This window comes from Oreochromis aureus, linkage group 14 (genome assembly GCF_013358895.1).
Source record: "Oreochromis aureus strain Israel breed Guangdong linkage group 14, ZZ_aureus, whole genome shotgun sequence".
Taxonomy (NCBI): domain Eukaryota; kingdom Metazoa; phylum Chordata; class Actinopteri; order Cichliformes; family Cichlidae; genus Oreochromis; species Oreochromis aureus.
Genome location: NC_052955.1, coordinates 37039631 through 37055078, shown reverse-complemented (window position 1 = coordinate 37055078; position 15448 = coordinate 37039631). Strand labels below are relative to the sequence as shown.

General features: G+C 37.5%; 1 protein-coding gene across 4 annotated transcripts in view; it reads right to left on the bottom strand.

Moving 5' to 3' along the window:
* Positions 1–1085: 1085 nt before the first annotated feature.
* The window catches only part of vezf1b (vascular endothelial zinc finger 1b), a 51434-nt gene continuing 37071 nt past the window's right edge, over positions 1086–15448 (bottom strand). Inside the window, exons 5-7 of one of the 4 annotated variants that reach the window (XM_031728631.2) lie at positions 7488–7529; positions 6818–6883; positions 1086–6636 (exon numbers count right to left, since the gene is read on the bottom strand). In XM_031728631.2, coding sequence (XP_031584491.1) covers positions 6269–6636; positions 6818–6883; positions 7488–7529 — 476 coding nt within the window. In that variant the 3' untranslated portion in view covers positions 1086–6268. The remainder of the gene's footprint in view (positions 6637–6817; positions 6884–7487; positions 7530–15448) is intronic. The other 3 variants (XM_031728632.2, XM_039622561.1, XM_031728633.2) reach the window with 3 other exon arrangements.

Sequence of the window (15448 nt, the reverse complement as noted above, 5' to 3'; positions counted from 1 at the left end):
CAAAAACTTGGTATGGTTAGAGTTCTGAGAGGCCATGGAAAAAGGCTTTTGAACTGCCTCAAAGAGTATGTGGCAAGATGTCAGGCAACTCAGGAGAGGAAAGCGGTGCTCTACCTCACTGTGTACAGTGGTGGACTGTGTTATGGTAAGGACTAATTCAATGGTTCATGCAGCACCCTCTGGTGGTTGTGCCGTGTATGTTTGTTGTTGCAGCTTGGCAATAAAGGAAGTCGCCACGTTAAGACAGAGCTGTCCCAGTCTCGTTAATGTTGCTGCTATTATAAACCGGAGATCTACCAAAACAGACTGCTGACCTTAGCTGAAGATATTGTCAGGCGATGGAAGGAATACTTGAAGGACCTCCTTAATCCCACTGACATCTTCTATAGAGGAAGCAGAGGGGTGTGACTCGTCCATCACAGGGGTGTGAGGCCAATGAGGCAATTAAACAACTTCTTGGCAGAGCCCCTGGGGTGAATAAGGTTCGCCATGAGTTCCTGAAGGCTCTGGATGTTGACACTGGCAGCTGCAGAGTGTCTGACGTGTTAAAAATGAAACAGGAAGTGCTGATCTGAAATATGCTCAGAATGCAGGTGTGTCACAGGTTCATCTGGCTGGACTGTCAAACTGACAGTGTAGCATGCATGGACTAACATCCAATCGGAGTGCAGATAACAAAGTGTGAGCCGTAGTTAGGCTGACAATCCTCACATCACAGAAAAGTTTGTGTGAAGAATAGTAACGATGCCAAGAAGATTTACTGAACAGTTTCATGTTGGCAAAATTATGAGTGCAGACACCTGTCTGGTGGGTTAGGATTAGCGTGTGTGAGCGGGAGTTCGAAGCAGCCACTCCACTGCCAAAGATCAGCCACTCCAACACGAAACTGTATTGTGGTCTTGATCGATCTATCCATTTTCCGCTATTTATTTGTTTTGTGGGTTTCAACAAAGATAACCTCTCAGAAATCTCAACTAAATCTAGTAAAAGCAACATAAATTATTAGTCACCACAACTTCTCGCATCTAGAAGATCTGCATCACTCCAGAAATTCATCTTGAATGAGACTCAATCTATCCACAAACAAGTTTGATTATTTTCTTTTATTTAAACAAATTAAAATAAAAGGCACATAAAACATTGGAAATATGTTTACATAATTATTCTCAATGGACATACATTTAAAAAAATGTAGGAATGTTTTACCTTTCTGCTAATCAGAAAGCCTAATCTTCATATATACAAAAATTACCACTGTTAATGTTCTAATACAAAAAGGATTTATAAAAGTTTTTTTTCCTTGCGTGTCATAACTAACATGTCTTCTGAACTAAATAGTTTATACAAAGATATACATTCATTTGCCTTCACATCTGCCAAATTACAAACTTCACAAAAAAACAAAACAAAAAGCAAAATAAAACTGAAATAATTATTTGGCCAAACAAATTGTTTTTCATATTAGGCTGGATTACAAAGTGAAACCACACAGAGAAATGTCAATGATACGTTAACAGGAGCATGCTATTTTAAAGATCAATCAATTTGTGTTTCAAGATTAGTCCTTAAGTAGAAAACATTAAGTTCACTATTGTTAGCTTTAAAGAACAAAGCCAAAAACTGGCCATGCAGGACCCTAGGCCGTTTGAACTAATGAAGGATTCCTTCACAAGACTATTCTCTTGCACAGCTTAACTAGAAGAGGAAGTATCAATGTGTGAGAAAAGTCTTGTAAAGTATTTTAGGCACACTTGTTAACCAGCCACTAAAGAAGGACAAATGACGCCACATACTAATCTTTCACCCTGTTTTTTTTTTAGTGTTTTTGTTTTTATAAAAAGTCTTCACCCTTCTAATTACCTTCTAATCAACTCATCATCCAAATGCCACATTAAAAAACAAACAAAAAAACCCAGGAAATATATTTTCAACAAATAATGCCATTTAAAATTAAAAGCACCTTCCCTTGGAGACTGTTAGCATACAAAAAAAAATGAAATTAATGAGCTAAACAACTGAGTTACAAACATACAGATGAGCCAGGTGAAGTGGGACTGACAGTCATTGTCCAGTTACACCAAACTGGAATGCCCCTCTATGTACCATTGTCCTGTAGTCCCCACATCTTACCATTTACTGCAGGTGCTACGGAATTCCTACACTGTAAAAGGGTGAAAAACTACAAAATCCAAGTATCAAAAAACTGTATATTCATGTTGCTCAAGACACTCACAGCCAGGAAACATGTTCACCTTTTCAAACAATCAAGGAGACATCTCCAGATATCATGTGCTCTGTAAACCTATTCCTGCCCAAGAGAGCAGCAGAATATGTGCAAGCTCACAAGTCTCAAATGAGGGGGGCACAAATGAAAATTAAATGGATGAAACAGCAGGAAAAGGTATGTAAACGTTTAGAGTCATGAGCCTGTAACCTCTAAGGGCAACTTAGTGGATGCTGAATGCACATGGTTGCAAAATGTCAAAACTACTAAGTAATAACATCAGTAACACAACACCCATCCTTTAGCATCTTGCTCTTTTAGTTACACCTAGGCAAATGTTCTTTATTAATTATCCCAATTATCTAGGGTGCTAGAGTGACAAGAAAACAACAACAACAACAAAATAAATAAAATAAGGAAGCATATAAAACCTACAGAGAAAACTCTGCTTTTACACAGAATAAGGCTGTAGTTTATTTCTCTCTTTCTAGCAACAGATAACTTTCCTAAACAAATTACAAAAATCAAGAACATTTCTCTGCTGACAGGTTTGATCTGTGCTGCTATAGTTTGATATTACTAACACTGTGCCACAGCTAATGGAAATACAAACAAGACCTAATATCCTACTATACTATTGCACTGGGGATTATTCTAGAAGTAATTAATGGCTTCATGTTCAGTCTCTAATTAGTAGCACCATTTGGAGTGGACAACATGTAGATAACTTTGTACTATGACCATTTTCCTATTTTGGTAATCTTAGATGACAGACAACACTTAGTATTCAGTATTGGAGGGATAAGGTATAATTAAATTCATAAGCATTTGAAGAACATTTTTATTATGTCGTACTTAAAGCACCACACTGGTAATTTTAATTTTGAAAACAAAAAATTAAAAATCAATATAATTCAGTTAAAAAAAATAACCAAGATGTGATTAAGAAGCACATTTTCTGCCTTAATTCAAGAGTTTTTCAAAGTATTGCTTTATCTGTTTACCAATGTTTAGCAACAGTAATAAAATTGATGAATATCTTTTGCAGTCAATGACTGGCAGAAGTCTTCAACCCATGGACATCACCAAGATGTGGACATCTTGCCCTGCCTAGGTCTCTCTGCCTCGAGTTTTGTCTTTAGTAACTGAATAATATGAATTGAGATCAGGTGACTGGTTTGGCCAATGAACATATCTCACTTCTTTTTCTCTTGGGCTGGTTTTGCAATCTACCTTGCGTCATTATCTATTTGCCCCATTAACAGAAAGAGAAAGTATAGTTGTACACTTCAGAATTCATCCTATTAGAAGCCACATCATCAATAAATATTTGTGGCAGCTGTACATGCCCGTGCCAAGGCTTTGTTTGACAAATTATGTAGTATGCTTCGGATCTCTTCCTACAATTCTGGTAAAAGATAACATTGGTTTTATTTGTCCAAGACAAAACCAAAATGTTTTCTAACCTGGCTTTCTTTTTCTTGAGTCTAACCAATGGTTTGCCTCCCACTAATATTGAGGTTAATAACCAAATGCAAATTCAACATGTGATATCCAGATAATTTACCTGCTAAATTGGTCATAAAATAATAAAAGAAGAGGTGTCACTTTGCCATGAAACTGCTTGTCAGCCGTCTAAGTTGGAGCCTGTAAAAAAAGCTGCTCTAATTCATAATAGTTAATACAGAATTCATGTAAAACCTCTTAAATTACAACTGAAAGTCTGCATTTTAATCACATCCTAATCATTTGTCTTAAAATCCAGTGAGATGGTGTACAAAAGGCAAAATTTAAAAAAAATCGTGTCCAAATGTTTTTGGACATTTGCGGCTGTATACAAACTGCAGCAAGTAAAACATGATTTCCTTGTTAATGGGATTTTTCTCATAATAAAAATAAAGTGACACCAGGCTTCTGTATAAGACTCCTTATTCTCCTTTCTCTCCAGGCTGGACGGCCACATCAGTGTTGATGAAGTCTTTGCACCAATAACATGTAGTTAATAGAAAGGTTTTATCTACCATGGGTAAAGGCAATAAAATAGTGTTTTACATTATTGGTTTAAAAAAAAAAAAAACAGAAAAAAAGAAAAGAAAAAAAGGTGAGTGTAAAATGTCCGACATGTTGACACAAATGATGGAGAGTGATGGGATCCTACATCTGCTAAATTCTAAATTAAAAATCTAACCAACTGAACACATCACAGAAACTTTGGGACTGCGCCACTTAAATTTAATGTCTTCTCTTTTGGCTTTCACATTTAAACAGTCTTAAAAAAAGCTCAATTTAATGTTTGACTTTTGATAATACCAAGATTTTAAGAGGCAAAGCCTAGGTGACATTTTTTTAAGGAAGCAATACTTTCACCTGTCATGTTCAAATACAAAATAATACAACCCCCCCAAACTTAGTTACACATAAACATGTCTAGAGTTTCCAGCAGTAAGGAATGATTGTGCTTCCAGCAACTTTAAATGTAGAAATTCTGCTGGGGAAGGGCGTAAAATTTATCAAAACATACTCCAAATAAACATCTTGTTTTAACTTTAAAACACATCAAATATAAAATACTGAGAAGTCCACTAAAATAAAAATCAGCTAAAAAGGACAAAAAACCCCTTTCCTTAAGAAGAAGCAACACAATTATTTAGACATTTCCTAAATATCAGTATAGCATCACACATTATCCATATTTTAAGATGTCCAGTTGCACAATATAATATTTACTTCTCATAAGATCAACAGTGTCTTGTCAAATAACTTGAAAATAACAATCTTGAATGGTTTGTCTCCCTACAGTATATTGCGTTCACGATAAAGACTCCTGCACTGAGTTTGCTCAATGTCAACTGTTACAGTAAAATTATACATATTTGTAAAAGGGTAAAATGCAAATACAAAGTAGTTTAACATGGAACAGCTGGAAGTGTAATAACTGCCCAATAATTTCAAACCATGTTTAAGTGAAGGAACCTACTTTTTGGTTTGAGTCTATAGGTGTAATTAAAACTGTTCACATGATCAACTGTGAGTAATACAATAGACTAATACATCAATATTAGCATTATCAAATATTAAAATGGTACAAAAAGTAGAATTCATTTTTGAGCAATATATTGGGTCCTGGAAACATTTGAGCGTAATCGTGTGATGACCAGGACACGTTACCATCTACCGTGTTAGTCTCTTTAAAGGCCACAATTTATTCTCTCTGGTTTTCAGATGAAAAAAATCTCCATACTGTTTAAAAGATTTCCCCCCTTCTTTTTGAAAATATCATTCATGGGCAAAATTACATTTATAAAATTCTTTGGCTTAAACTTATTTCCACTTCTCCCAAACTATGAAATCACATGTTATCTGGTTAAATGATGACGATGTAACAAATTGGAATTATCTGAGCATGAGAGCTCAGTTGTGACGTTGAAAGCAAGCACTGGAAGGTCTTTAAAACATGGACATGTAAGACTGGCTCTGCCTTCAGGAATCCAACTAATAGGTTTGACAACCATTTATCAATATTACTGGACATATTATTGGATTTACAGATTTTGCATCAATATGATGTAGGACTGTGGTTTTTCAGGTTCACTGAATTAGGCAAAAAACAAACAAACACAAAACTAAAACAAACAAACAAAAGAAACCCAACTCACAATCAACAAAGTCTTCCCCTATTAAAACATTTCTACTAATGTCCTAAGGTAAAATACATAAAACAAAATGCATATATATTCTATAAAAGAACAATTTATGTACATGCTAGTACTCTGATTAATTAATTTCTGACCATTGCTAAGTTACAAAAATATGTATTTTCTGTACTAACTAAAAATAAAATTCATAATTACCACATAATGTTGTAATAATGCTGACCTCTGTAAGTAACAATCGTTGGTTACTATCTACGTGACACAATAGTTCACCTTTTTATGCCCAGTACACTATCAACTCATTTAGAGGGAGGTTTTACTAATATCTAATGGCTTTGTCCGTTATTAGGCAGTTAAAACATTACTAACTGTTACATCAGGAACAAAAGTTCTACCAAGGAGGGGAGGATGGCAGAACCTGGGAAAGAAAAGGCATAGACTCCATGGGCCTCATGGCAATATTGAGTGGCCCAGTTATATTCATGGACATAGGAGTGGTGATAGCTACCGGGTGGGCAATATTCATGTGTGCTGTTGTAGGGATTCCAACAGAGGTCAGGTTCACAGGGCCAGTGATGGTGACAGGGTGCTGCAGGTTAACTGGCGATGTAATGTTAACGGTGCTGGTGGCAGTATTAATCTGAGCTGTGATGGTAACAGCATTGCTGGAATTGACACTGCGGTTCACAGCAGAGGTGTTGGCTGCAGAGTTGGTGACAGGTGTCGTAGCCGCAGAGCTGTTGTGTAAGTTGTTGGCATCTGTATTAGAAAAGAAAAAAAGAAACACATTTAGGGCTGGTCAGCCTTATAGATACATATTACCCTTTCAAAACAAGGAAAGACAACAGCCCTCTCAGCTCCTTGGCTGTGGGTGACTGAAAATATCAATACATCATTATCACATAGTGTCAACTGTGGTAATATATTTGAAGAAACCTACCTTTATGAGAGTTGTCAATTAGGACTTGGAAGGAGTTATTTAAAATCTCTCCTACCGTCAACTCACCTGAGGGGTAAATTCAAAAAGCAGGATCAATAGACTAACCAGTTAATTATTGTTAATGTTATAATTAAAAAATTTAAACAGAAACATATTAAGGACATCTTAAGTTCTGCATATTCCTAAGGTTGGACACACACTGCAGTGTAGGACTTAGACCAGTAATTAGCAGGCCTAGGTAAGCTCAGGATCACTGACTAGTTTCACTCTTGCCCACAGATAATTGGCACATTGCTGGGTCATTTGTGATCCGTTCTCAAAAGCAACAACTAAATTTCAAAGTCCAGACAGAAATGACAGCTCGGTAATAGCAGATGGCCTGTGATGAAATGTAAAGGAGTGCACATCTACCCCGAGTGCTATGGTCCTTTTTGTGGTTAATTTAATTGATCTACTGATCCTGCTTCATGAAATTTAACCTTACATTAGCAAAATATCTATTATCTACACATGAGAATAGCCTCAACTGTACCAGTGCTTCAAGAAAAAAAAAAAAAACTCTTTGTACTTAGGCAACATGGTAGAACATGAATTAAAACTGGCCACTAATGTTTTGCAGAGGTTATGCTTAAATAATTAGGGATTTCTGCTATTTCTGCTACGGGATTACCTTTTCGTGGCCCTGAGTGGTTCCACTGCCAGTCACTTATGCCTATTCAGAAATACAGACACATATTGGGTTACATAAACAAGGGGAGCACTGCCATTACCCTTGGAATCAACTTGATCACTTAGTCAAGTTTTGTGTAGGTGGGGATGGGGTACAACACATTAACAAGGGTTTTAGCCTTTCTAGTATAAAATAAAACCAAAACGTCAGTCTCTCAAATGAAACTGTGTGTGTTTGTTTTTTCTGTTAGGGTGAGCAAGGCCAAATATATGATTTTCAAATAAATTATAAATGTCTGGGTCTTTGGGTGAATGATTAGCTAGGGCTAAAGAGGCTAACATTCCTCCATCTTGGGCTGTGCTTCAAAGATTCTGACAGTGTGACTCATATGACTGTATCAAGCTAAATATGTTGCAAGAATGTGAGTGCTTATATACTTGTATTTTTTCCCCCCACACACTTGTGTTTTGAATTTACAGTTACAGAACAAAAACATTGACAAATGTGTAGATTGACATTTTAATCATGGCTTGTCCCTCATTTCACTCAGTTACTTTAAACCTACACTGAATTTACAATACACACATGGTGCATGCTTGTACACCTTTAATCTGTCCATAGAAAGTAGAAGTAAAGAAAGATTTTCCCACACGTAAAGTTCCTTTCTTGCTCTTTTTATATCCTGTCTCTGGAAATCAAACCATGTTCCACCATTACTGGACTGGATGAAATTAAAAACAAATGATTAATTTATATACTTTTTATTTATAAAAACCCTTATTTCAGACACATCCTTGTCTTGACTATACAACATGGTAACAGCCACAGTTTCCAAATGCACCAACCTTTTAGTCTGTTCTGTGTGATCTCCACTGTGCTAACCAGGAAAAAAATTAAAAATCTGTGTCACGTTCCTTCACTCACATTTGGGCCTTGCTTTTCCTCACTTCTAGTATGATGTAATCCACCCAGTAAGATAATGTGAGACAAGAATATCTAAACCCAAGCAAGGCTTCCTTGTATTTCTCTTTGTTGCCTTTCTGTTCCATTTTTTGTCTGGACATGCTGTCTGTAATCACGATTGTGCTTTTTAAGAAACTTAATTATGTTTGGGTGGGTGAATTTTCCTGTTTCAGTGTGGTTAGCAAACACTGGAGAACCATTTTCTGCTTAAGAGACAGAGTGTGAAAGTGTAGAGTACAGTACAGTATATTAATGTACAGTATATTCTTGTTTTTGTAAAATTAAACTCATTTCTGGGGCAGTACAAAAGTGACCCCCTTAGACTGTTTTTATTTTTAGTGTCCTTGTTTTCCACTACGTTCTTGGTTTTGTCACTAGTCATCTAACACAAAATAAAATTGTACCTTAAAAATTATTTTAGTTATTTTCACTCTAGAGGAAGTGCAGGTATTAAAGGTGTGAACTACTGCAGTGTGTACTGTGTATTATGTTGTACAGAGTGGTGGTCACAGGCAGGCACCAATGTCGTGCAGTGGTGCACCTGGGTAATGTCAGTCTCTCACTGAATGCGCTCCTGTGATAAGTCAGACTCTCCGACCTGTATGACCTCTAAGTTTCTGCTTCTAAATTCAGATAAAACTGAGGTTATTGGACTTTGCCCTAAAAATATTAGAAATATGGTATGGATGGCATTACCTTGGCCTCCAGTAACACCCACAAGATACTTTGAGTTATTTATGACCAGGATGTGTCTTTCAATGCACATATTAAACAAATATGCAGAACTGTTTGCTTCAGTTTGTGGTATATCTCTAAAATGAAAACCATTCTTTCTCAGAGTGACACTGAAAAACTAGTTCATACATTTATTACTATTAGGCTGGACTGCTGTAATTCGTTATTATCAGGATGTGCTAAAAACTCCCTGAAAAGGCTTCAAGAGACAGGCACAGTCTCTACTTTTAGGATTAGGCTTCAAACTTTCCTTTTTGCTAAAGCATATAGTTAGGGCTGGATCAGGAGACCCCAAATCCTCCCTTAGTTGGAGACCAGTACCATTTCTTCTTCACTCACTATGTGTTAAACACAGCACTCTGCATTAAATCAGTAGTTATCAATAATCTCTGTCTCTCTTCCACAGTGTGTCTTTATGTTGTTTTCCTCCCATCACAACCAACTGGTCATGGAGGTTTCTGCCCTTTCCTTCCCACTGTTGACAAATGTTCAGTCAAAGAGGTAATTTGATTGCTGGGTCCATTAAGCGTCTTTACCTTACAATATAAAGCGCTTGAGGCTGATTTGGCACTATATAAATAAAATTGAATTAACTAACAGCCCTCTTTTACTGACAACGCTGGTAGAAACTAAGTGAGAAGACACTGCTGGTATGTGGACTGAACATCTGTCAAATACAGTGGCTTGCAAAAGTATTCGGCCCCCTTGAACTTTTCCACATTTTGTCACATTACAGCCACAAACATGAATCAATTTTATTGGAATTCCACGTGAAAGACCAATACAAAGTGGTGTACACGTGAGAAGTGGAACGAAAATCGTACATGATTCCAAACATTTTTTACAAATAAATAACTGAAAAGTGGGCTGTGCGTAATTATTCAGCCCCCTTAGTCAATACTTTGTAGAACCACCTTTTGCTGCAATTACAGCTGCCAGTCTTTTAGGGTATGTCTCTACCAGCTTTGCACATCTAGAGACTGAAATCCTTGTCCATTCTTCTTTGCAAAACAGCTCCAGCTCAGTCAGATTAGATGGACAGCGTTTGTGAACAGCAGTTTTCAGATCTTGCCACAGATTCTCGATTGGATTTAGATCTGGACTTTGACTGGGCCATGCTAACACATGGATATGTTTTGTTTTAAACCATTCCATTGTTGCCCTGGCTTTATGTTTAGGGTCGTTGTCCTGCTGGAAGGTGAACCTCCGCCCCAGTCTCAAGTCTTTTGCAGACTCCAAGAGGTTTTCTTCCAAGATTGCCCTGTATTTGGCTCCATCCATCTTACCATCAACTCTGACCAGCTTCCCTGTCCCTGCTGAAGAGAAGCACCCCCAGAGCATGATGCTGCCACCACCATATTTGACAGTGGGGATGGTGTGTTCAGAGTGATGTGCAGTGTTCATTTTCCGCCACACATAGCATTTTGCATTTTGGCCAAAAAGTTCCATTTTGGTCTCATCTGACCAGAGCACCTTTTTCCACATGTTTGCTGTGTCCCCCACATGGCTTGTGGCAAACTGCAAACGGGACGTCTTATGGTTTTCCTTTAACAATGGCTTTCTTCTTGCCACTCTTCCATAAAGGCCAACTTTGTGCCGTGCACGACTAATAGTTGTGCTATGGACAGATTCCCCCACCTGAGCTGTAGATCTCTGCAGCTCGTCCAGAGTCACCATGGGCCTCTTGGCTCCATTTCTGATCAGCGCTCTCCTTGTTCGGCCTGTGAGTTTAGGTGGACGGCCTTGTCTTGGTAGATTTACAGTTGTGCCATACTCCTTCCATTTCTGAATGGTCGCTTGAACAGTGCTCCGTGGGATGTTCAAGGCTTGGGAAATCTTTTTGTAGCCTAAGCCTGCTTTAAATTTCTCAATAACTTTATCCCTGACCTGTCTGGTGTCTAAATCCAATCAAGAATCTGTGGCAAGATCTGAAACCTGCTGTTCAAAAACGCTGTCCATCTAATCTGACTGAGCTGGAGCTGTTTTGCAAAGAAGAATGGGCAAGGATTTCAGTCACTAGATGTGCAAAGCTGGTAGAGACATACCCTAAAAGACTGGCAGCTGTAATTGCAGCAAAAGGTGGTTCTACAAAGTATTGACTAAGGGGGCTGAATAATTATGCACACCCCACTTTTCAATTATTTGTAAAAAATGTTTGGAATCATGTATGATTTTCAATCCACTTCTCAAGTGTACACCACTTTGTATTGGTCTTTCACGTGGAATTCCAATAAAATTGATTAATGTTTGTGGTTGTAATGTGACAAAATGTGGAAAAGTTCAAGGGGGCCGAATACTTTTGCAAGCCACTGTATCTGAGCAAACACTAATGTCACAGAAGCATACACATCAGTGCATTTATCCTGGATAACTAGTTAGCAGTTGCCGATATACAAAATTCTCTTTCAACCTCATTTTTGCTGGTTGAAAGAAAGGTGGGTTTTGCAACACGTTTACCACAAAAAAAATGTTTTTATTTTTAGGTAACTGTGAATTTAAAACACAAGTGAAAATGTCTTACAAGTAAAAATGTGAAAATACAAGGTCAAATTTTTATTCTACAAACTTTCCCATTATGTAACATTTCTCACATGGTGTTGATACATTCACACTAACATTTTTTTCTCCTGGAAGCAGGTTTCTTTGAGACACTTCTCGTTGGTCTATGAGCAGACAATCTCTAGGATAGGATTTTGGAAATCTGGGTGGTCACATTTTGGAAGCTTTAATAAATACTACAAACTTCTAGAAATGACACCTACCATCTAAGGTTAGAGATATGCTATTTCCCCTAATAAGACCAGGTTTTCCTCTGAAAGCTTTTTTATATAATCCACACGTTTTGTAGACGTCACCTAAACAGGCAGTGGTTGAAGTATGATGTGTAGCCAACTTCTAACATTTTCCTTTTCATCTGATATGCGTGCAGTTTAGTAGTTGGGGATTACTTATAAGAAATATGTAAACAAAAAAAAGAAAAAAGGGTGATCTCAAATTCCACCAGCACTTAAACCTGCACAACCACAATAAGAAAATATAATTATAACATATTGTACAGTTCCGTGCAGTCCATTATCTCACAAAAAAACAAAAAATCATTAAAGACTATTTCAAGTATAGAGTATAGTGCGAATGTCTTGAGCCATCTTTTATTTCTTTATGACTTCCCAGGAAAACTGGAAATGGGTGTAGTGATTTTTTAAAATGCAGAAAAATAAATGGAAATACAGTGTATAAAGGGAAAATAGAGTTTTTACAATTTTAACAGGCATGAAAGTCAATATACGATATAATTCTACCTTTACAGTTTAACGCAGCCTGAACTCTCTTACACAAGCTTTCTTTAAATTTCTTTAAGTAGTCTACAGGAATTTTTTAGATGGTAATGCATGGTGGATCGAAATCTCTCAGTACTCTTCTACATTTATTTTCATTTTGATAAGATCCCCAACACCAGTGGCTGAAATGCAGCTGCAAACCATAACAGTGCCTCCACCTTGTGGTACAGATTGCATTAGACTATCACTCCTGACCTCCTCTCTACATACTGATGACAAATTAAACCAAAAATCAGAAATTTTGTATCACTTCACAAGACCTGATGTCACTGATTATTAGTCCAGTTCTTGTGTAATTTAGCATACCTCCGCCTTTCCTGTTTCCCCTTTCTTAAGAACAGTTTTTTGAAAGTTACCCTTCAACTGAGACCATTTCTGATGAAGCTTCAGTGAATAATAGATGGCTAGATGGAAGGATCAGCTGAAGAGCCAGATGCATCTTTCAGGTCTCGTGTTAGGTAATATTCTTGTAATGACCCATTTTTTAAGTAAGTAATTAAGTAAAGTGTATTCAAAAAAAGATTTTTCACAGCCATTATCATAAAGTGCTGTAAAACAAAATAACAACAAAATTTAAAAAGTGTAAAAAAAAGCGTAAAAATATAAATAATTTTTTTTTTTTTTTTAAATCTTCTAGCTGTCAAACTTATGTTTGGAATTTTTCAAAGATTCATCTGAAGAACTGGGAACAAATTATGTGTTTTTGTTACAGGCTACTAGAAGCAAAGTGCCTTAATAAACAAAACAGTCTTCAGAAAATGGTCAGATACAAGAACCAGACAGAAAATGACTGAAAAAGCATCCTAAAAAACGCTGAGAAGGAAAAAAGACTCAAGACTTTTGCATAGTAGTGTAATAAACACAACACAACTTAAAAGCAGTATGTAAATGTATGTAAATAAATTTAACAGATATTTTGTTGGGTTAATGAAGCAAAGCCACATGCTGTATACAGGTTTACAGCTTCACATGTGAGGAAAGAGAGAGACAAGGAGAGAGAGTCCGAGGCAAGGGAGAGAACGCATCCCTACCAAAGGCCAGAACAAAAAAATTAATAAATAAAAATACTGGTGGCGGCCAGTGGTACTGCTCAGTCTCTGAGTAGCTCCTTCTAGTTATTACATTAACATGAATTTCAGAAAACTTCATCTCTGACCTTGAGAGAGATTACGTTTTCAACGATACGTAAACAACAATACTCTTACATTGAGGTCGAGGTCACTGAGATACAAACTATCAGGGAATTTTAGTAGATATAGTATAAATTTCAGACTCCTACATCACTGCGTTCTTGAGTTATCACATTAACAAGAATTTAAGAAAACTTAGGCTACGTCCACACTAGCCCGGATAGATTTGAAAACGGCGTTTTCATCTGAAAACGCTCCGCGTCCACACTAGCGTTTTCAGTCGTCCTCACAGAGTTGTGCGTCCACATTGAAACGGATGAAAACGCTTACGTTCCAGTCCTGCGCATGTGCAAAAGCGAGTGAGAATTAAAGAATTTTAAGAAAAGCTATCTGGAGCATGTACAAACTGATATTCATCTTTTTCAGGGCTGTAAAAATTGACAGCAATCAAAACAACCGCTGTATAATGCACTCCGCTATCTTTGTTTTCATTGGTCACACGACTGCATCACATGACTAAAATACGTCATCGTTTTAGAAAGTCTGCGTTTTCGTGTGTCCAAACTGTGACGGGACAGCTGCATTTTGAAATGTATGTGTTTTCAAAACGCTGCTTTTTTCTTTGAGGAAAGCGCCGTCTCAGTGTGGACGGAAGGCCAAAACGGTGAGAAAACGATGTGTTTTCAAACGAAAACGCATTAGTCTGGACGTAGCCTTAACCTATGATCTCTGACCTTGAGGTCAAGGTCACTGAGATTCAAAATTACGCGAGAAGATTATGCTTTTTTAGTAGACAGACCTACTGTATAAATCTGAACTCCTACGTCACTTTGTTTTCGAGTTATTCCATTCAGAAACTTGGGTGTCCATGTCACCTGCCCACCCAGCTGCCCGGCAGGGTGGGCAGCATGACATGAAACACCAGTGGCACTGGGACAGAAGTAGATTTTCAAAGCAGCTAAAATCAATATTGAATCGGTGTGTAACTTTGCCAAAACAATGTCGGACTCTGTAGTTTTCTCTGGTCCCCTCCCCAATCAGACCAGGAGTGACATGTTTAGCCGCATGTTCTCCTTAAATTGCTGGCTGTCTGAGTGGTGTCCCAGAAACGATGTGGGCTTCATAGATAATTGGCAAACCTTCTGGAGGAAACCTGGTCTTGTTAGGAGAGACGCATCCATCCCACTTTGGATGGAGCAGCTCTCATTTCTAGAAATATGGACCAATTTATTAAACCCCCAAAATATGACTATCCAGAGTTGGGACCAGGAAGCAGAGTTGCAGTCTTACACGCCTCTCTGCAGCTTCTCTCCTCCTGCTACCCCCCAAAACCATCTCCATTGAGACTGTGTCAGCTCCCAAAAGACAAAAACAAACCAAAACCAGCAATAAACAACTTAAACATAAAAAAATCACAAAGAAAGAACAATACAGTATCCACATCTGAACCAAAGAGTAAAACAGTGAAATGTGGATTATTAAATATTAGGTCTCTCTCCTCCAAGTCTCTGTTAGTACATGACTTAATAATTGATCAACAAATCGATTTACTCTGCCTTACAGAAACCTGGTTGCAGCAGGATGAGTATGTTAGTTTAAATGAATCAACACCCCGAGTCATTCTAACTACCAGAAACTCAAGCACAGGCCGAGGGGCGGTGTGGCAGCAATTTTTCACACCAGTCTATTAATTAACGAAAGACCAAGACAGACTTTTAATTCATTTGAAAGCCTGATGCTTAGCCTTGTCCACCCCAGCTGTAAAACTCAGAAACCAGTCTTACTTGTTATCATC